This window comes from Lupinus angustifolius, chromosome LG04, assembly GCF_001865875.1.
Source record: "Lupinus angustifolius cultivar Tanjil chromosome LG04, LupAngTanjil_v1.0, whole genome shotgun sequence".
NCBI lineage: Eukaryota > Viridiplantae > Streptophyta > Magnoliopsida > Fabales > Fabaceae > Lupinus > Lupinus angustifolius.
In genome coordinates, this window is record NC_032012.1 from 22338108 (window position 1) to 22361796 (window position 23689).

The 23689-nt window shown below is 34.8% G+C and overlaps 2 protein-coding genes across 6 annotated transcripts in view; both read right to left on the reverse strand.

Moving 5' to 3' along the window:
* Nucleotides 1–12103, reverse strand: part of LOC109346252 — a 17796-nt gene extending 5693 nt beyond the window's left edge. The window contains exons 1-9 of one of the 2 annotated variants that reach the window (XM_019585710.1): nt 11760–12102; nt 11439–11514; nt 9034–10923; nt 8810–8930; nt 7962–8081; nt 7804–7864; nt 7548–7697; nt 7409–7467; nt 831–965 (exon numbers count right to left, since the gene is read on the reverse strand). In XM_019585710.1, coding sequence (XP_019441255.1) covers nt 831–965; nt 7409–7467; nt 7548–7697; nt 7804–7864; nt 7962–8081; nt 8810–8930; nt 9034–10923; nt 11439–11471 — 2569 coding nt within the window. In that variant the 5' untranslated portion in view covers nt 11472–11514; nt 11760–12102. Of the gene's footprint in view, nt 1–830; nt 966–7408; nt 7468–7543; nt 7698–7803; nt 7865–7961; nt 8082–8809; nt 8931–9033; nt 10924–11438; nt 11515–11759 lie in introns of those variants that run through there. The other variant, XR_002107499.1, reaches the window with a different exon arrangement.
* On the reverse strand, nt 15655–22184 carry LOC109346253 (ABC transporter B family member 21-like). Of its 4 annotated transcripts, none has more exons than XM_019585715.1 (13): nt 21356–21567; nt 20808–21119; nt 20667–20721; nt 20273–20448; nt 19957–20178; nt 19612–19850; nt 18953–19478; nt 18600–18873; nt 17649–18517; nt 17188–17454; nt 16803–17066; nt 16417–16710; nt 15655–16079 (listed from the first exon to the last, which is right to left on the reverse strand). In XM_019585715.1, exons 2-13 carry the CDS (start codon nt 21090–21092, stop codon nt 15723–15725), a joined length of 3828 nt encoding a protein of 1275 aa, XP_019441260.1. In that variant the 5' UTR covers nt 21093–21119; nt 21356–21567; the 3' UTR covers nt 15655–15722. The 4 variants fall into 4 exon arrangements, with proteins under 4 accessions (XP_019441260.1, XP_019441258.1, XP_019441256.1 ...); XM_019585713.1 differs by lacking the exon at nt 21356–21567 and adding an exon at nt 22109–22184 and having other exon boundaries at nt 15723–16079; XM_019585711.1 differs by lacking the exon at nt 21356–21567 and adding an exon at nt 22099–22179 and having other exon boundaries at nt 15723–16079.

The window sequence follows — 23689 nt, forward strand, 5'->3', positions numbered from 1 at the left end:
CATTCTCGTCCTCATCCTCATCCTCTTCCCCATCGTCATCGTCCTCCTCATCCTATCCTTATCCTCATCCTCATGCTATCCACATGCTCATCCTATCCTCATCCTCATCCTCATTCTAGTCCTCATCCTATCCTCATCCTCATCCTCTTCCTCATTCTAGTCCTCATTCTCGTCCTCATCCTCATCTTATCCTCATTTTCATTNCCTCGGGGATAAATAGTCACTATACCACTGAGTCACTACCATTAAGCTAGTGACTATTTATTCTTGAGGTCACGGGTTCGAGTCGTGGAAGGCTCCCCTGGGAGGGGAATAAAATACTGCAGAGAGTATTTAAGCTTAATGGGTGGCACGCATAGTATATTCATGGGCCTGGGAGATCACATGTCAGAACTGGGGTGTTACAAATGTAAGCATAACAAACATGAAGTCATTATTTAATAGCTCAATGAGGAGCAGCTAGTGGTTTATTAGTTACTAATCAGATCCTAACTAATGCAGAGAACGTTGCTTCATACAGTACACTGATCCTGTCCCACAACCTGTAGCAGATGAGACAGGAATATAGCATTAACCATCAGCAACAACTACCAAATGACCACGGCCTTCTCTACAAAGTTTATTTACATCCCCAAACATATGTAGCCAAAATATAACTATAGAGCTAACAAGCACAAACTTCTACAGGTTATTCAGCCTTTCTTCTTAACTAACAACTAATTCAAAGTAATTTTTTGTATTATAACAGTTTCAGTCTAAGCTTCCTTTCAATCAAAACTTAATTGAACACTGCAGATATCTATATTCAAAATACATAGAAATTTCCATACTTTGCTTTTCTAGGGCTCCCTTAATTTCTATCTGATCTGCATGAAGACCCTCAACAGTGCTTCTGCAATCCTGTAGGTGCAAATTAATCTCTTCCTTGAACTTATCGTATATCAACCTCAATTTTTTCTGCTGGTCTACATGTTAGTTAGGAAGAAAAGGAGGTGAGAAAAGGCAATAAAATAGTCACATGTTACAAGAAAAGAGCCATTGAGAAAATAAAAGGAAAACATAGCAAATGAAATCCAGCGGCAAATATATAAAATGCAACATACAAATTACGGCAGTACCTAATTGTTGGATTAGTAAAGCAAATTGTAAAAATACTAAGCGGGGAAGATCCAGGGAGAGGACATAATAAAACCATGCTAATTCTTTGTCTCGCCCTTTTTTCCTCCCTTGTGAGTTGTGGCAAGTGATTTTCTGACTTCCATCCTTATTGCTGCACTGATATATTCTTCTTAGAAATAATATCTGATTGTCAAATAAGAATTTCTCTTGGACTTAAAAAGACTGTCGGGTAGTTGTTCTTCTTAGAGCTAGCTTTACAATAAGAAAATCTTTTATTGAATGAAACTTGGTATTTCTACCAAGACATCTGACTTATTTGGATTTGTCTCAAACTATTATGCGTGTGAAGAAAAAAGGGTGGCAAATGAGCTGTATGGAAATATCGTTACACAAGTGGTACACGTGGATGATGGTGATAAAATCAAGTTGAACCGTAGAAGTAAGAGAAAAAAGATTACTAGTACAGCATTAAAGGATTACATGTGGGGAATGAAGTAAGGATAAAAGGGACAGAAAAAGTAAAGAGTAGATATGGAAAAAGTGTGATCTTCTTCTTCCTTCTGGCCCAAATCTCTGAAATTCTCAACTTCTTATTATTCTATATCTTTTGTTAGTCACATTTTTGTAATCACTTCCACTACCACAGTGTAGTTATTATCCAAATTACAAGATTTATTGCTTTTATTTATTGTGCCTTCAACTTTATCTATTGTGATTCCCTTACAATTGGTGCTTTCATTTTCCACCATGGCTGAAAATACTCGCATGAAGGAGCTGGATTCTAACGTCAAGAAGATTTTGGAACTCATGGAAAAATGGGATCAATCTTATACAGACCGATTTACACAAATTGAAGCAGCTCTCGAGAGTTTAACCGTGGCTGGTTCGAACTCAAATTCAACTGTGAGGAACTCACAACCATTTCAAGTACAAAACATCAAATTGGATTTTCCCCGTCTTGATGGTTCTAATGTGTTACACTGGATATTCAAGGGTGAACGATTTTTTGAGTATTATTTCACTTCGGATCCCCAATGTTTGACAATTGCTTCGATGCATATGGACAAAGAGGTGGTGCCTTGGTTTCAGATGATGAGTCGGCATAATCCATTCCAATCATGGGGTGCTTTTACTAGAGCATTAGAGTTGGAATTTGGTCCATCTCCCTTTGAATGTCCACGTCCAACCTTGTTTAAGTTGTCTCAAGGAGGTTCGATTAATGATTATTATCTCGAATTTACTGCCTTGTTAACAAAGTTTCTGGAATTTTTGTGGATGATCTATTAGATTGCTTCATCAGTGGGTTAAAACCTGATATCCGTTGTTATGTAATTGCACATGATCCTCATTCTCTTCTTAAAGCAGTGACCCTTGCTAAACTTTATGAGGAAAAATATAACATTCCCACCAAACCATATTTGACCACACACTATTCCAGACACCCCCACCCACCTACATCAATAAACACAAACATAAAAATCAATTTCCTTCCTCCCATCCTACCTACACCTTCCCATAAACCATTTACCAATCCACCAAAACCGTCTACTGTCAAAAAAAATTCTCTAACTGAAATGCAACTACGACGTGAGAAGGGAGTTTGTTATACATGTTATGAAATCATTGTCCAAACAAACAATACCTATTACTTCAAGTGGAAGAAATGGATGAGCCACTGTTAGAATCCAACCCACCTGACTCAGTATTGGCACAAGAGGTTCAATTTAACCTTGAACATCATATATCCTTTAATGCTCTACACGGATCCCCCGGAGTGGGAACTATGTGATTTCAGGATTCTATTCATGGTGTAACTATTCAAATTCTACTTGATAGTGGAAGTTCAGACAATTTCTTACAACCACATTTGGCACACTATTTAAAGTTACCTATTGAGCCTATTCCTAGTTCTCAGGTGATGGTTGGAAATCGTAATTCTTTAGTGGTTGAGGGATTGGTCAAAGATGCCCAGGTCTCCGTTCAAGGGCACAATCTCAGGTTGCCAATTTATTTGCTCCCTGTTTCTGGTGTAGATGTGGTCCTAGGGGTTGCCTAGCTTGCTACATTAGGCCCCCATATATCAGACTATAGCGTTCTAACGTTGAGGTTTATTTGGATGGGGAATTTATTACATTGCAAGGTGTTCAATCTAAATTGTCAGGTCAAGCTCAGTTTCACCATATAAGACGAATGTGTAATACTCATGTTATTGCAGAATTTTATGTTGTGCAATTTGCGTCACAAGACGTTCCTTAGGATCAATGGCTTGACTTACCTGAGGACATTCATCTAGATATGTCCTTGTTGCTGTCCACTTACAAGAAGGTGTTTGACAAATCCTGTGGCTAGCACCCGGACAGATCTCACAACCATGTTATTCCCTTACTTCTAGGTAGCAATCCTGTTAACGTTCGTCCTTATCGTTACCCTCATAGCCAAAAGGCTCAAATCGAGAACATGGTGGATGAAATGCTGCAAGAGGGGATCATCAGTCCCAGCACTAGCCCATTCTCTTCACTAGTTTTGTTGGTCAAAAAGAAAGACAAGACGTGGTGTTTTTGCACTGATTATCGGGCATTAAACACCATCACAATCAAGGACACATTCCCAATCCCAACTATTGATGAGTTACTTGATGTATTATGGGGAGCCAAGTATTTCTCTAAGTTGGACCTTCATTCTGGATACCATCAAATACTTGTGTCACCGGAGGATAGATTTAAAACAGCTTTTAGGACAAACCAAAGCCATTATGAATGGCTTGTCATGCCATTTGGTCTCACCAACGCACCGACCACCTTTCAAAACTTGATGAATTCAGTGTTTTAAGGGTTGTTGAGAAAATTTGTGTTAGTTTTTTTCGACGACATATTGGTGTATAGTCCTTCTTGGTCAGCCCACTTACAACACTTAGAAGTTGTCCTGAATATACTCCAGCGTCGCCACCTTTTTTGCCAAGTTATCTAAATGTCAATTTGGATTGGAGAAGGATGATTATCTTGGTCATACAATATCGGGTAATGGAGTGGCTATGGATCAAAATAAGATCAAAGTTGTGTTAGATTGGTAGCCACCAAAATCCCTTAAGCAACTTCGAGGATTTCTTGGACTCACATGGTCTTATTGCAGATTTATTAAAGGATATGCAACTCTAGCTTCTCCATTGACTAATCTCCTAAAGAAAGACAACTTCCATTAGGACTTGACAACTTCTACAACCTTCCAGAATTTGAAGCAAGCAATTACCGAGGCATCGATATTGGCACCTCCAAATTTTACTAAAACCTTCATCTTGGAAACTGATGCCTCTGGTACTAGTATTGGTGTTGTCCTTAGTCAAGAACATCATCTCATTGTCTTTTTCTTCAAAAAGTTATCTTCTCAAATGCAGAAACAATAAGCATATGTGAGGGAGTTCTATGCCATTACAGAAGCAATAGCTAAATTTCTTCATTATCTGTTGGGACATATATTTATTATCAAGACTGATCTGAAGAGTTTGCGCAACTTTACTGATCAAGCAATCCAAACTCTAAAGCAACAAAAGTGGCTCCCTAAATTCCTTGGTTATGACTTCACCCTTGAATACAAAACTGGTTGTGAAAATCTTGCAGCAGATGCACTATCAAGATCCTTCCTTATGGCTATTTTTGAACCGCATTGGAGCATCATTCCAAATGTGCGTGAAGCTATTGCTATCACAAATACTTTATTTATGTACTCAAGGAAATTCCTCTCATCCTAATTATTCTGACCAATTGTTATATTGGAAGAAAAGGTTGGTCATTCCTCCCAAACACTCTTGTCCAGCAAGTATTGAATGAATTCCATAGTTCACCTATTGGAGGACATGCTGGAATGGCAAGGACGATGGCTAAAGTTTCTTCCCAATTTTATTGGCAATGTATGCAGCATGATGTTAAAACCTTTGTGCAACAATGTTTGATATGTCAACAAACTAAAACCACTACTGCATTACCTGCTGGACTACTTCAACCACTACCAATTCCATATAGAATATGGGAGGATATCGCCATAGACTTTATTGTGGGATTACCTCCTTCCAATGGCTTTATAGTGATTATGGTAGTAGTAGACCTCTTCTCTAAATATGGTCATTTTGCGTCACTCAAGACTGATTATTCTAGCAAGAATGTCGCTGAACTCTTTATGCATTCCATTGTTAGATTATATGGGATGCCAAAATCAATTGTCTCGGACCATGATAAAGTTTTCACGAGCAAATTTTGGCAACAGTTGTTTAAGTTGAATGGGACTACCTTGGCTATAAGCACAACATATCACCCTCAATCTAATGGTCAATCGGAGGCACTTAATAAATGTTTGGAGATGTACTTAAGATGCTTCACGGTTGACAATCCAAACAATTGGAGCAAGTTGTTGTCATGAGCTGAGTTTTGGTACAATACCTCATTCCAATCTAGCATTGGTATGACCCTTTTCAAAGCAGTTTACGATCGTGATCTCCCCACAATCACCAAGTATTCCTTGGACCTGCAAGATCCTCTTTCGCTTCAAGAACTACTGTTGCAGCTTGATTTAGCTCTTAGTCAGTTGAAAAGTAACATGCTCAAGGCTCAGCACCACATAAAGAAACATGCTGACAAAAAACGCTCACAACTGGAGCTCTCAATAGGAGACCTTGTCTTTGTTAAGCTGCAACCCTAAGACAACATTCAGTTTCTTTGCGAAAGAACCAGAAATTGGGCCTCAGATATTTTGGTCCTTTTCCAGTTGTGCAGAAAATTGGTTTAGTTGCTTACAAGTTGTTGCTTCCTCCGATAGCCAAAATTCATCCAGTTTTTCATATGTCTTTATTAAAACCATGTAAAGGTGAACACCAACAACAATATGTTCCTCTACCACTATTGTCTAATGCTTTTGGTCCTATTGTTCAACCATCCAAGATATTGCAGTCTCGCATTATACTACGTGGAGTTACTGAGATTCCTCAAGTTCTTGCACAGTGGGAGGGATTGGATGAACCTAGAACTACTTGGGAAGATTTGTCTTCCATTAAAAAGGATTATCCTAACTTCAATGTTGAGGACAAGGTTGATTTTTATGGGGGAGGAAATGTTATGAGTGAAGAACAAAGGATGACAAATGAGTTGTAACGAAATACCGTTATACAGGTGGGACACGTGGATGGTGGTGATGAAATCAAGTTGAACCGTAGCAGTAAGAGAAAAAGGTCACCGGTACAACATTAAAGGATTACATGTGGGGAATGAAGTAAGGATAAAAGGGGCTGAAAAAGTAAAGACTAAAGAGTAGATATGGAAAAAGTGTGATCTTCTTCCTCTGGCCCAAATCTCTGAAATTCTCTCTATCTCAACTTCTTATTATTCTATATCTTTTGTTAGTCACATTTCTATAATCACTTTCACTACCACAATGTAGTTATTTTGCATCGTAAGAAAACCATACTGATAAATGATACAAATTACAAGATCTATTGCTTTTGTTTATTGTGCCTTTAACTTTATCTACTGTGATTCCCTTACCCAACTTACAATCACATTTTGTATTCTATGAACTCTTAAATTTTCCGAAGTTAGAATATAAACAAGATAAATTAAATTAAGCATCTATTAATTTAAAGATCCCATTATTTTACGTAAAACCAAAAACACCCCAAAACAGAGGAGGTGCGTGAAGTTATATCCTTCTAAACAATCAACCTAATATCCTCAAAATACTTAAAACAGAAATAATGAATCAAAATGCAAACGCATTTCATATCATAGAACTAAAAACATTTAATACTTTCTTCTCTGGATAATTAGGAGGAATAATTAGATTGAATAAGAGGTTTTAGAACTTTTCAAAGAATATTAAGTTGCTGCATAATGATCGGCGTTAATTACTATATATATATATATATATACACAATAACAATTGTTATTACTGAGTGGCTCCATATATATATATATATATATATATATATATATATATATATATATATATATATATATATATATATATATATATATATATATATATATATGGAGCCACTCAGTAATAACAATTGTTATTGTGAAAAAATGGGAACTTATTAAATCTTATTTGAACAATCTGATTAAAAAGATTCATTCACATAACTATTATGTTAATGCATATAACTTTTTTAAGTGATCGACTGATAATTAGCTTTTAATCATAAACAGCTATATATAATTGTAAGACTTAGATTTATAGCAACAAGGTCACTAGTTTCAAAACATAAGTATATTCAAGTAAATAGTTGAGCGAGAAATTCTGCTACCTTCAAATCTTGTTTCTAGTCGTTTTCTCTTTGATTTACTGAGACCTATAAGCTTCTCTCTGAAACGTTTTTTTCTTTCAGAAACACATAAAACATGAGATATGAGAAGCTTAAGAATTCATCATTCTTCTATACCTACATGTCTGTTTGAATTTGGGAGTGAACATTCTGCAGCTGCAGATGTATCTCTTCAGCAACAGACTTCAAAACTTCTGAGCATTTCTGACTTGTCATCAACTTAAGTTTGTTCTTAAGCTTAACCAATTCCGAGGCAAACAGTTCAACAGCCCTAACAAGTTGTCAAGAATGAAACAATTAAAAGATTATGTAAATATGAGAAGTATTTTGTATTTTTCCTGACTCATTAATCAATCATTGTGGAAAAAGATAATCACCTTAGAGATCCATCCCGGGTCTGCTGAGAAGCTTCATCCAGTGAATCACTTTCCTCTGACCCTAATCATTTGTACAGAGATGAAAATTAGTGTAAAGATTGCATATATCAGAGTAGCATATTTAGATACAAGATATCATGTAAAAAGTGAAGTTCTGCCTTTTGAAGACACTGAAGCTGGACTTCTATCATTCAATTCAATGCTTTCAAGCTTGCGCATCCTTTTGACTGGATGAAGCTCAAAACCTTTCCTCTCATCAGTATGTCTTATTCTTGAGCCTACACTTAAACAGTTTGATACAGTAAGAGAATGGCTCTGCCTTGAAAGAACACAACAGAATATAAGGGGGAAAACATAGAGTATCTGATATTACAGATAGTGCAAATGAATTAAAACCAGAAAATGCATCAAAATAAGAAACTGAACAGGCGGAGGAACCCAGAAAGACAAGTGGACATGTTCAGCTGGTCACTCTAAGGTTATATAAGCATCAGTAACCAGTCATGAAAGATATATATACATCTCAGTCTCAGATCATAGGTTGACTTATGAAGGAACAAGCTATATATGGTTAAAACCTATGGCTGTTACCAAAATAATATAATCCTCTACCCAGTGAGAGATTCCCAAGCATGTATTACATAAAGAACCAAGCATCCTAAATCCCATCTTCAGAAAAATTGAGAATAAGTGAAACAGATTATAATTTCTCATCTTTGGAATTTATCCCATTAAAACACATTTATTTGTGAAATGAGTAACTGAAAATTTTGAAAATAAAAAGATACATGGAAACTAAAGAAAAGACAAATCATCCCAAGGAAAGACACATGTTCATTACCCTCTGTGCCTAATGTGTGCTTAAACCAGTCTGGCATAGAGATTCAATCCACACTAAAAAATCTAGATGTTGAAAATAAGTACAACAAATTCTGGGAGATGCATCTGTTGCAACTTAATTAATACACATGTGAATGAATATATTCTTCTTTGATGAAAGACAAACCTTGGGATCCTGAAAAGTTTATCTCTTCAGATGATGAATCAGATGAACCATCCTGCTCTTCTGTCTCATTAAAAAGAGGTGACTCTTTTCTGGGAAAAGAATACTTGAGCCCCTCCATATCCTGAAGTCTAATTAAGGAACAGCAAAAGGAAGAAACACAATGTACCTAGCTCAAGGCAAGAAGACACGAAATTATCAATTTCAGACCCTAGAGATAAGGATACAGAAGACTGTTTTTGTTCGCTTGACCAGTCAAAGTCTGGCTCCGAAATTTGGAAAGTCCTCGAATTACGAATGGCTCCCAGAGAAAATCTTATTTCAGTTGATACTGAACTGCTAATGTCATTTGCCTTTTGGTCTGTTTTTGGTGTTGGACTAGGGGAAGAACTTAAAGAAGCAGGTGTGTTAAGTTGAAATGTTGGACTTTGGAAATTATCTTGTGACTTACCAACATTGTGAACAATTGGATCACTTTTGCATTCTTGCTGGTTTCCTTTTTCTGAAACTTCGTGCTCTTCATGCAGATCTGTATTATTTACTGCTGGTGGCTGGTAATATACTTTTCTTTGGTTTATTTTTGGTGTTAGAGGGCATTTTGTCTGATGATCCGGTATGCAACCATTAAAATCTCCCGTTTTATTCCCAAATGAAAATGTTGAACCGTCATGCAGTGGTAAATCAGTCTTCGTAGTGTCTCGATAAAGTTTATCTGCAGTATCATTTTCAGTGAAGCAAGTCTTATTTGGCCCGTTTTTGGAGTTCTTTCCCATACCCTTTTTCTTCAAAGACATTGAAGAACCATCATTTGGAAAAGTATCTCGTTTCCCAGAGTCATTTTCAGTGAAGAAGGTCTTATGTGGCCCAATTTTGGAATTCTTTCCCTGACCCTTTTTCTTCAAAGACATTGAAGAACCATCATTTGGAAAAGTATCTCGTTTCCCAGTGTCATTTTCAGTGAAGGTCTTATGTGGCCCAATTTTGGAATTCTTTCCCTGACCCTTTTTCTTCAAAGACATCGAAGAATCATCATTTGGAAAAGTATCTCGTTTCCCAGTGTCATTTTCAGTGAAGGTCTTATGTGGCCCAATTTTGGAATTCTTTCCCTGACCCTTTTTCTTCAAAGACATCAAAGAATCATCATTTGGAAAAGTATCTTGCCTACCAGTCCATTTTTCTCCAAAAGATAAGATACTCTTTTCTGGACGATCCTCTGGGTCTTTTGAAGATGTACCATTTTTACCTTTTGCTGGTTGCTTTTTGGAAGGCATTCTCTTTCTAGTCAAGGAACGAGTCACTGGCCTCTTAGGAGTATGATCAGGATTTTCTGAATCAGTTTCTATAGTATCTGAATATTGTCTGGTCTTTACAAATTTATTATCCTTCGGGTTCACAGCCTGCTCGAGTGGTAATCTTTCCTCGACCTTGCCCTTGTTTCGAGTTTGAGAACCTGCATGCTGAGTCTCAGGGACAGAAGTTGTCCCCAGTATTTGGCAAAGCTTCATCCTCAAATTTTCAGTACTATTTTCTGATCTAGTTGTTTTGTCTTCTGGCTTGGTTTTATCAGACTCATAGACTTCCTTCTCAGTGGTGAATGTGAATTCTTGTACTCTTTCAGTGTTCCCATCCTTCTTTTCCTTGCTCCTGCTAGTTTCCCCATCAGACTTCTTATGGTTGTCATTACTAGAAGTAAAATTTGAAGTCTGATTTGGCTTTGAGAAAATCTGAGCTGGAACTTTCACAGCTGCACACTCTATTCCATTAGGTGTGTCCCTCCCGACAGCAGAGGCGTGGTTGGGTTGAAGAATGTCCTCAGAATTAAAAGCTCTTTGGTAAAAGGGTTTAGGTACCCAAGAACACTTCAAGGCTTCTTCTGGACCTTCAACTTTCTTTGTATTAAAGGAAGTTGTCACTCTTTGAACCTTGCTTTTTTCTCGTCCAAAATTTCCCACATTAGACGTGACCCTTTCTGTATTTGCCACAATGGGTTCATTTCCTTTTTTGGTTCCACATCTTGTGCTGCCTTTTGAATCTTCCATGACTCCAATAGAAATTTTCCTCGATTGGCTAGACGGAAGAATATTGCTTCCAAAACTCCGACACTCACTTGTTTGGTCCTGAATATACACAGTTCAAATACATGAATCATTAAATACAATTCACTCAATATTAGAAAGACAGCAACTGAAATCATAATTGTTTGAAGCCAAAAATATCATATAAGGGTAACAACAACAATCATGCCTTAATCCCACTAGTTGGGGTCGACTACATGGAAATAATGTCATAATGCTCTACCATAAATCATGTTCATAGGCAAAGCATTGATCTCTAAATCCTTTTTAATAGTCATTTTATTTTTACAATTTCTTCAAATATTATGAATATTCAAGTTACATTGGCATCAGAATATCATACTGAATGTCAAACACAAATCAAACATCAGCCAAACAACACTTTAGTGGAGCAGTTCACATGATCAATAAACCCAAACGTAGTAACTACAAATTTTCGTTCTAATATTATTACAAAAGAAATATCTAACAGAATAATAATAATATATAATAACAATAGCAGTGACCAAACTAAGTCAGATCGAAAAAGTTGCAGGATCAAGGGTTTCAATTCTTACATCATGCAACTTGTGCCGTGCTCCTTTATCCATTATTAGTTGCAATCTGAGCTAAACACGAGCACAATTAACTGACCTGAAAAAGTGACAAAAAGCTGTTACAGGAGAAATACGGTGCGTAAAAAGAACAGATCCACAAGTAACCAGGTTCAATAGCTCAAAAAAATGGGAGAAACTAATTGATCATGACCAAAAGGGATAAAGCTTTGTGTTCAATTCAGTAGAAAATTCTAAATTAACTTCAAACATGAGCACGAAAATCAGTAGAAAATTCTAAATTAACTTGATGTGGAGCCAAATAAAGTAAGATTTGGAACTTATGGATCAAATACCTGAAATCAAACCCTCGAGAAAGAGGAATTGAAGAGTTCAGAGAGGGAAAATGATAGTGGCGGCGTTACTCTTCCATGCTCGTCGTAAACCTCCGTCTTTTGAAATGGCGATGAGAGAGAGAGAGATGGAATGATGAATTTGAATGGAGTGGTGAATTTGTGTTGAGGGGTGGTTACGTATTTTGGTGGAACAAAAAAAGGCGGGAAAGAGGAGAGGTGAGGGAGATGCTTAACAACTTAGCTTGTGTGCTACGGATGAGTTTTCGTCTGCGTGGACTATAATACCCCTACGTTTCAATCGCAATTACATTATTATTATGATATTTGATAGGAAGCAAGAGCATAAGATTCAATTGTATGTATATATCGGATGATATATCATGATCGCAGCTATCGCCGTGGATTTATATGACCTCTTAGAGTTATTATTATATTTTCAGTAAAAAATGTAAAAAAATCTTTTAGTTATATCACATTAGACTTTGAATTTTTGATATTTAAGTTCATGAATCAGTTACAGAATAGGGAATGTATTAGCACCCAATCTATCTGTTTTGAATAGTATTCCTCAATAAATTGTATGACTTATATTATACTTTAATGTTATTTGGTTATTTAATTGTCAAAAAGACAAATTTTATTTATTTATTTTGTTGTGTCTGACAATGTGATACCTTGCTCATATGTATCCCTATTAGAGAATCAAGGCGATATAATTTTTTGGGTAGAAAAAAGTCGGCTGGTTTAGTTAATTTTATTATATTTTTAAAAAAATAAGGTGTTAAATCTCAATTAATAATCATATTAATACGAGTAAAATGTAAATTATATATCTAATATTGCATCTCATATTAGGGATTAATTAGTTAAGATATTATCACATTTATTTAAAAGAATTTTATATTTATGAGAAGATACAATGTAGCAATTATTCTTAAATTTAAGAAAGTGAGGTGCAATACCATAAATTTAGGATAATTATATTGTTAAATTGTTTTGCATTTTTACTTCTTTAAGTGCAATTAGGTACCATTTTTACTCTTTCTTTTACGGTAAAAAATTAATTTTTTTTTGGGTTCGTGACTATCTCTTCCAAGAAGTGTTATTATCAGGAATCGAACTCTTAACTTTTTGGTTATCTTGTAAATTTAACTTAACGGAGCTATACAACACTAGACCAACACCTTGTATATATGGATTGATGATTAACATTAAAAATTGATTAATTACTATATGATCATTTGAAAAGTCTATCTTCAAATATTGATAATTCAAATAAAAAATTATTCATAGTAATTGTTGACATTTGTTTAGGAATGATAAAAATATCGCCTCATGTGTACAACTTAAATACATGCAATGAATACCCGTAAAAAGAACTTATGGGTGAGAACGGAGATCATCATATATGCCCATAAGTACCGTATATTTATAAATTTATTTTTTAATTAAATAATTTATACATATTACATTATTATTTTATAATTATATATTATCTATTTTATTATTATTTTTAATGAATTTTAGTGATTAAAATATATGATAAATATAACATGTATATAAATTTTATTATTCATGTAATAATTATTTTATACGTATTAATTATTATAATATATAAAAATATATTGAAACTTAAAAACGCATGGGATAGCAACAAATATCCACTATCCGTATGGGTACTCGTAAATAGTGTGGCAATGAGTACGAGAAAACACTACCGCTGCTCGTTCCCGCCATTATTATGATAAAACTTATTGTTTTGAGTAGGTTGATACTACAATGATAATTACATTATTATTACCTATTAAGGAAGCAAAATAGTAGGGTGCCTTAATTTGTTGACACAATTGGTTCAAAATTGTCAAATTAGCACTTGACAAAAACTACGTGGTATCGTAAGATTTGTATGTGCTAGGCGAGAGAAACTAGTTGCTATGGACCATTAAAAATTGTACATGAATAACAGCTATTTGAGAACCAAAATAAAAATTGTTCATGTTACCAAATCAGACCATTAAATTATTGATGTCTTCAAATAAGTCATATATATTATTATTTTATTACTATTACTTTTATACATGATTTATTATTTTTTTTAAATAATTTGTCCCCCACTAAAAGCTTTGAATAACTCTACTTTTTTTTGTTGTTATTTTTAATAAGAAGAATAATATTAAACTAGAGCAAGATTGTAATCTTATACTATTAAAAAGGTAAGAAAAAAAAAATGTTTCGTCACGTGATTCCATGACACGTGTCCCAATCTTAGTGAAAATCTCCGTAAAGTACTTCACTTTCTTATACATTCTCTTACACAGGATAAAAGTATATCCAAACTCATTATTCATTACTCAATATATTATTTAACAATAACATATAATAATAATATTTAATAATGTAATAATAATAATATTTAATCATTTTATAAAATTGTACTTGTATTAGTAATATAAGTAATATGTTGGTTTTTAACGATGCGAATATAGAAGTAACATGTATGTTTTTAACCATGTGAATAACATAAATGCAAATATCATATGTTCTTAACCATGCGATAAATAATATCACCTCATACAAATGCACAAATAACTTGTTAGTTTAAAATTGTGTCAGTATACATAATGTAAAATGTGTTAACATTGTAAAAAAATAATAAACTTTTCAGAGAAAGGAAAATAATAAAAATAAATCTGTGAACTTAAGAGGTTATGATTTATATGGGATGGTTCCACACTTCCAGCCATGCACAAGTATCATTGTATGTATGGTCATTAGATAGATACTGAATGGCCCTGATCACTTAAATATGTGAGATTTAAGTGACACATTCTTTTATTTATTTTCTTGATTCTATTCGCATAAGTCAGCGTAGTAATTGATTAGATTCCGCACATACCTAATGGTGTCACTTTCGTATGGAATTCAACTCATCACCAATTCCCTAAATTATTAATGGGGCCATTCCATAGGATCTGTTCCTAAATAATATTCGATATTCGTGGAACAGTGTAATCCCATTATTTTTTTAGTTTCCATCCTTTCAATGAACGTGTTCCGGTAGCGGCAAGCATCAACGATAGATTTGATCATGGTAGATCCACCTTTTATTCTAATATAATCAATCATACTAATAACACAACGTCATGCATTACGTCAAACTTTAATTGTTTTTATTTATTGTTCTTGTAGGATATTACAGAATTCACACTATCAATATATTTTTTCTCTTAATCAATTTGCACCTGAATACATCCAATCAATGATTTTGACTTAATGTGAATTTTATAAATGTGATCCATATTTGAACTAATAAGTAATAACTCAAGTCAATTCGAATTAAGTGGGCAAAAGGTTTTAGAGTTCATTATTAATATAATAACTTTTCTAAATTTTAGGAAGCATTAAATTGATTTTTCACGGCGATCCTAGAATTTCATGTAGAAACTAGAAAGTGAAGTAAAATATTATCGAAAAACTTTATAAGCTTGGTTCATGGGCAGCATAAAGTTGATTCTGCTTGGTGAATCAATTTTGTATCAATATAAAACGAAATTAATTTTATTCATCTTGTTATATTTCCTCAAGTAACAAGCTAATAGCTGCATAAGAACTCAAAGTCTATATGCAAAGCAATAGTAAGAAAATTAGAAAGAAACAAGATGAGATACATAGAATACTAATGGTAAAATTTCCTACATCTATAGTATAAAGGTAGGCACCTAGAATTACATCAATGCCAGTTACATTAAGGTCATCCTTGAATCTTGAAAATAATAATTTTGCTCCTAAGGATAAGATTGCGTATATATAAGAATAAAATAAAATGAAGGTTAAGCTGGGTACAAAACAATGAGAGTCTTTATTCAATGAGAGTCTTTATTCAATGAGAGTCTCTTGTACAAAACAATGAAGGTTAAGCTGGGTATAAAAGAATAAAATAAAATGGCAAAATTCACACAGTTGCAGCACTAGTATGAAGTTGGACTAATGAAGCATAAAATCCATCCTTAACGTTAATGAGTGTTTCATGCCTTCCCTTTTCAACAATAACTCCATTTTTCACCACAGCAATAACATCTGCATTTTTTATTGTAGATAAGCGATGAGCCACAACCACTGTGGTTCTATTCACCATGACTTTGTCTAATGCATCTTGAACAACCCTCTCTGACTCTGCATCTAATGCACTTGTGGCCTCATCTAGTAGCAATATCTTTGGACTTTTAATTATAGCGCGCGCAATCGCGACTCGTTGCTTCTGTCCACCTGATAATTGAGTTCCCCTCTCCCCCACAATAGTATCATAACCCTGTCATAAAAAACCAGAAGTTAAGTACATTTGACTATGTGAACAATTCACACAATTAGAAGGAAGTTAACTTTTAATAGAAGTTTTTGCTAAGTTAGTTACAACAACTTGAAATTGTGATAAACATGTAATAAGGCAAGAAATACTTGCATTAAAGTATACCAAGTTGGTATACTATGGTGATCATATAAGTAATCATGATAGTATCTACTAATTAATAATGTGAGTGGCCTAGTGCTACCAACTTTATTGCATAAAATTTATGTGAGTGTTTTCTACTAAGGAGAAAAAGGCTAGAAAAAAATGTTTGCATGTGTTTTAGTTTTCTTTTTTGTACCTGTTGTAAGCCACTTATGAATCTATGTGCATTGGCCATTTCTGCTGCAGCTATGATTTCTGCTTCAGTTGCATTGCCTCCTTTTCCATACGCAATATTGGCGCGAATAGTTTCATTGAACAACACTGGCTCTTGGCTTACAAGTCCCATTTGTTGCCTTAACCACTTGAGTTGTAACTGCCGAATTTCTACCCCATCAAGTGTGATTTCACCTGAGTCAGGATCATAAAATCTTTGTAACAAGGCAATCACTGTGGATTTTCCACTTCCACTTTCGCCAACGAGCGCGACTGTCTGTAAACGATTTTGATAATAACCATTAGTTCCTTTAATTCAGCTGCATTTTGATATGAAATGGAGTTTTAAAAATCAATCTCAAACTTTACCTTGCCAGAATGGATAGTTAAGTTGAGGTCTCTAAAAATCTGTATATCTGGCCTAGATGGATACTTGAAGCGTATATGGCGCAGTTCAATTTCTCCCTTGATATTATCCAAAGTGCAACCAGACTCATCACTAGGATCTATCTTTGACTTCTTATCAATTATACCAAATATGGATGCAGTAGCTGACTTTGCTTTGCTAGAGTCAGGGGCAAAAGAGCTTGATTGCGAAACACCAATAGCTGCCATAGTTAGTGCAAAGAAAACCTGAAAAATATGAAGATGTCTACACTTTTAGAAGGAAAATCAAATTGTTAAATGTAATACTAGTATACTTATTCTCCATAAGTTGATAGTGAATTTTGGATGAGTATGAAAGAGTTAGTACTCGGAAAACATCTGAGAACTTTGTCTTCCCAGCCTCCACAAGTCTAGCTCCAGCATAGAAACTGGTTGCATAGACACAAAACAGTAAGAAAAATGAAGCTCCAAACCCTGATCCACTGATCAACCCTTGTCGTATCCCGGTTTTCATAGGGCCTTCACATTTCTTCCTGTATAGTTCCATAACCTTATCTTCAGAGCAGAAAGAAGCTACTGTTCTGATGCTTCCGACGGCATCATTAGCAACTTGGCTTGCTTCCTCATACATCATCTGCAGCAATGTCCATTACTATATTGAGAATTTGTCACATAATCTAGTATTCTAAGTGCATGTATTGATTTATTTTTTCTAGAAATACTTTAAGATTGATTATAAACAATTTAGGACACACAATATGTTGTTTCAACCATATGCTAATTGTAGTTACTTATATAGCTTTGTATAACTAGGAAAACTAAACTCACCTTTGCATCAGCACTGAATCCTTTCATGAATTTCATTTGAACATATCCATTTAGTCCAATTAGGGGAATCAAGACAAGGATAATCAATGCCAGTTCCCAGCTTGCAGTGAATGCAATAATCAAACCTGCTAAAGCAGTTGCTAAATTTCCAATTAACAGACCCAGGGCATCGCCAACAAGGGCGCGCACAGATGCAGCATCGGCTGATAGCCTTGCACCAATTGCGCCACTTGAGTTCTCGGACTCATCGAACCAACCAACCTCCATGTTCACCACCTTCTCAAAACATATATGCCTGATACGTTGGATCAGCTTGCATCCAGCCACGGAGAAAAAGTAAGATCGTGCTGGTATTATCACAAAGGACGCAAGACCAAGAATCATAAACATTATTGACCAAAATTTAGAGTCCTTTTTCAACTCATCAAATGGTTCATAAAATGTTTTGATGACACTGGAAATCAACAAGCCAAATATTGGAAGTATAACACCATTTGCTACTGCAGCTGCACATCCCATCAGAAGCACTGGAATCTCTGGCTTGTTGAGAGAAGCAAGGCGCCAGAGTGGAACCTCTGGTGATTTCTCTTCGGCTTGTGAGCTTTCGGGTTCTGTATCAGCGACATTAACTCCTGTAGGTAAACCAAATGAAACTGAAAATGAGCGGTGGCTGCTATTCCCTGCAGATGATCCTCGGCTAATGGATCTTCCAAGTGACCTCCTTTGACTCGATTGTCTAAAGGATTCTGATGAAAGTTCACTTTTGTTTCGATGATCTGCAGTTTCTTCCGTTTCCTTGTTTACTTCTTGTAAGCGTATAAGTTGAGAGTAAGCTCCCTCCGGATCCCCGAGTAATTCTGAGTGTGTACCTGATTAGTAAACACATAATTTGTAGTGAGATATAAACAAACAGTGATTGAACTAATGAAAAGAAGTCATGTTTTGGCATACCTTTCTCAACCATCTTCCCTCTATGAATTACAGCAATCATGTCAGCATTTCTCACCGTGCTTAAGCGATGTGCCACAACAATAGTGGTACGATTAACCATGATTCTGTCTAGCGCCTCTTGAACCACCCTTTCAGACTCCGCATCAAGTGCACTTGTAGCTTCATCTAGAAGTAGAATCCTTGGATTTTTAAGGATTGCTCTTGCAATGGCAATGCGCTGCTTCTGTCCACCAGATAGCTGAGTTCCATGCTCACCAACCATTGTATCCAATCCCTGAAAGCAAAAGTAAAAAGCTCAAGATTAACAAATTAAAAGATTATAAATCAAGAAATAGCTCTGAAATAACTAGAACCTGTGGTAATTTATCAATGAAATTAGCAGCATTTGCAAGTTCAGTTGCTATTCTTATCTCTTCAATTTTTGCTCCTTCCTTTCCATACGCAATGTTATCCTTAATGCTAGATGCAAACAACACTGGCTCCTGGCTGACAAGGCCAATTTTTCCTCGGATCCACCTAAGCTGAAATTCTTTCAGGTTAATGCCATCAATAAGAACTTCACCTTTCTGTGGATCATAGAATCTTTCAACTAAGCTAATAACTGTTGATTTTCCACTTCCACTTTGTCCAACTAAAGCTGCAGTTGTGCCACTAGGTATATGAAGAGAGAATCCGTTGAATATCAGCTCATCGGGTCTCGCTGGATAACGGAAATAAACTTCCCTCAATTCTATTTCACCCTTAATATCCTCTAGTGTTTTTCCATTTGGGTCATAAGCATCTATCTCTGGTTTCCTTTCAATTGTTTGAAACATTTTGAAAGCTGCAGCCTGACCCGCAGCAAAAGCACTCATGCTAGGTGATGCTTGGCCTAGAGACCTAAAATATACATCGGTACAAAACAAATTATGTAAATAAGTAGATTGTTGAATTAAATTATCTCCATAACCATGTGTGATTGTCTTGGTGTAAATAAAGAAACAAAGAACATTTAGCTGAAGCTACTACTTACATTGATGCTGTTAACACAGCAATAATCACATTGATCACTGTGCCTCCATTATATCCTTTTTCCATTATCATCTTTGCGCCAAACCATACAGCTAAAGCATAACCACAGAAAATAACAAACATAACTGTGCCTAGTCCTGCGCCAGCAATGGAGCCTTCATGAACTCCCGATTTGTAAGCATCGACGAGAAATTTGCTATAACTAGATACTGCTTGCTTTTCACCAGTAAAGGATGCAACCTGGAAGGAAATGGAATCAAATGATTATTAATATCATAGCAAGAAATAAGCACATTCAAATGTGAAACTACAAAATTTTCCAACAGGTTTAATAACAACAACATACAGTTCTTATTGAACCAATTGTCTGTTCAACTACATGTGCAGCTTTCGCATACGCAGTTTGACCTCTAGAAGCCATTCTGCCTATGATCACGGCCATGGTCGCGCCGGAGACAACAAGAAGTGGAAGAGTTGACATCATAACAAGGGTAAGAAGCCACCCTTTGACAAATGCAATCACAAAGCCTCCAATGAATGTTGCAATTAGCTGCAGAAATTTGCCAACCTGCTCACATAACCAAGGGTTCAGTTTCAGTAAATTCAATGCTCTTTTTTTGGCTCCTATAAACGTTTCAATTCAAGTCTATAATATTATTTACCTTTTCTCCCATTGCATCTTGGATGAGAACAGTGTCACCAGACATTCTTCCTATTACCTCTCCAGTGTTTGTTTCCTTATCAAAGAAAGCAACATCTTGTCTTAGTATAGTTTTCAAATACAATCCCCTTATTCTTGCAGCTTGTCTTTCTCCTGTGACCATCCAACAAGACACCTCTGCAAAAAAATTGAAATCATTCTCTCAGCTTCACTCTAGTGATTCAAATTGTGGTGAGAAAAAGAATAAAAATTTTGGCGATCTTAATTGCAATCGAATAATATTATAGAATAATTGACTCGGATAACTTCTTGCGAGTTGCGACAGCTAAAAGTACTTCAAAGTTTTATGTACAAAGTATTTGTCCTTTCATAAACTGAATAATTGAAATACTTACGGAGGAATGCTGCCAAACCAGATCCTACAGCCAAGTACACAAATTTCAGAGAGACCTGCAAACAGAACCATGTCAATCACAAAACATAACCAAAGATTACCACCAACTGAACAAAACTCTAAGAGTTTTCTCTGATTTTACCTTGGAAACTTCTTCTACTACATGTTCTGTTGTCTGGTTACTTCCGAAGGTATCAATCATTTGACCGAACAATAATGTCATGAGAGGCAAACCTAAACCATTTCCAATGGCACCAATGGTTCCAACCGTTATCAAAAGAATATCAGTTGAGTCTGCAAAAGAAAATAGCTTGTGAAATGGAACAGTCTCAAGTTTCTCTTTTTGTTTGCTCTTTTCACCATTTGTGTCTGCAGGAGGAAGATTATTTGTTGTTGTGGCCTCATCAAGGCCATTCTCTGAAGCCATATTAGTTTAGTGTCTTCTTTGTTCCACCTATGAAAAACAATCAAAAGTTCAACACTATGCAAAGTTAGAAACCATGCCAAGGATTACAAAGTATATAGTTAAGAAATGTTGAGCTTGAAACTTAACATTATTCTAGTTTCAATGAAAAAAAGAAGTGGTGGGATCTGGTTGTTGTTTAATAGGTTTATTCACCAAATGAGTAATCAAATATGAAACTTTACACGTGAAGCAACAAAAAACAAATCAGATTGAGAAACACCAACGTGTGCTTTCAAAGTGGTTCCAAAGTTAGATTTGTTCACGACCATCACATGAAGTGAAGTTGATGGAAATAAAAATGCATGAGATTCTTGTATTGTGTTTTCATGTAAAAAGTTTCTAAGAGGTGTTTGAATATATTAGCGGCAGATCCATGGAAGAAAGGAAATAGGAACGGTGGTGCATATGAGCATGTTTCATTTTGTCACAATCACACGAACAAACACCAACAAGATGTTGGTATAATGGTGTAAAGTCTAGATCCTGAGATGATAAAAAAATGATTCGATTCTTGTAAACGATACTTGTTGGGAGGGGCAGTCATGTATCCGAAAATGATTAATTTTTTATACATAAAGTGAGATATACACTTGGTACTACCAAAAAAATCAGACCAAGAAAGAACAAACAAAAAAAAGAAAATGAAAACTTGCCATAGCTTAAAGTCAAAGTTTTAACCCATAAAACTTAGATTAATAAAAATAATCAAAATGACAGAATGAAGTAGAAATATTACCAACTATGTGGAACCCATTTCAGATTACAAATTTTCTACAAAAAATCATATCCATTTCAAGGCATGCAAATATGACAGAAGTACATAACCACCACCAATATGAACAACACATATAGAAATGTTTAGAATGACTTATCATTTAACCAAGAGAAGAAAAAAATGGAAAAGTTGATAACCGATAAGCATAGAATCTTTTTTGGTTACTGAAAAATACTATAAAAAAGTGATTACTAAACCTTGCAGCGTTTCCAAGATCGCAAACTCTCAAGGTGCTGAAATTCTCTATTATTGTTTAACAGATTCTGAGTTGAGTTGAGTTGTATGCTGATATTGTCTGATAAATGTCCCCACACATTATTATATGCACTTAGTTATTGCTTGAAGAACAAGCATCATGTTCCTTGATAGTGACTACTTATGCATTTATTATATGACAAGTATAGAAATAAAATGCCGCCAAGTTATCTTTCCATAGCTGTTAATTCTAGTTGGGGTGTCTTCATTTTATTTTTTAGTCAAATCTATAACTTTTTTAATGATGACCAATTTGTATTTTTCTTCTCTCTTTTTTTCTTTATTTGCCAACAAAATTTCTTTCACATTATGGGAAAATTTGACCAGGAAACTTCTACCTGGATTCTTTGAGCTTGATGTCCAAGTTATGTTGACCAGGGTTTCTCCTTCACCATGATATGCTTTTTTTTTGTTAGATAGAGCAGTGGGAACTTAACTTTGAGCGTAGGTTTTTTTGACAGGAACAAATGTATGTTATTTTAAATCATATCTCTAATTTTGTGGAAAGCCAATAAAAACATATATATTAATTAAAAAAATTAGCATTTATTATTTTCTGTCAATCCTTATTCCTTTGAGAGATGTTTGAAAGAATTTTAATATTAAATACAAATTAAATGTTGACCACCTCTTTCTTTATTTATGTATATAAGGAATTGATAGGGTTAATAAAGTAAAGGAAGAGAGAAAAAAATTATTTAAAATTTTGATGTTATCAACAAATATTAGAAATAGTTTTGAATAATAAATCCCTTCTTTGATATTCCTCAAGTTATGTAAGTGTGATATTAGTTAATACAACTCATAAATTATTATGGTCCAATTCACATGATAAGTGTGCACATGCATGGCATCAAGGACGTATCCATCGTCCACTTTTGTCGATAGTTTTAGAATTAGGAACTTAGGATAGAGCAGAACAATCTTCATAATATATATCGACATTGTATGAATAATCCAATTACGGTAAGAGCAAAAATAATAAATGCCAAAATAATTATATCTATCTCTTCCAAACTAATCAAATTCTATCATATATACTGCTGTTAACTTTTAAAATTAATTTAATATTTATTTGATATATATTTATCAAAATGATATTAATGGTAATGAGTTAGACATAAATAAATATGATAGAAGATCTCGATTTATAATTTAGTATAACTAAGTATGGCAAAAGTGGTGAAATTAATGCAGGGCCATTAATTTACTCATAGCTCATAGGTAGTAGACGCAAATGAAGAAGGACAATTGATCACTAATAACTTAGAAGAAGCAATAAATGGTGATTTCGAAGAGAATGAGAACCACACAAGGAATGCAATGGTATTAAATTTCATAAAAAATGAAAAGAAAAAATATTTTTTGTTGATAATACTTTTATCATTACGTGCAAAAGAGAAAGTAATAATTCACCTCTCATGTATGAGAGAGAATTCTTTTCCCACATGAGTTACAATTTTAGAATCCAGTCTAATTTTTTCATGCCAAATGAGGGTGGGTTTCCAAATTTTAAAGTTACATGAAT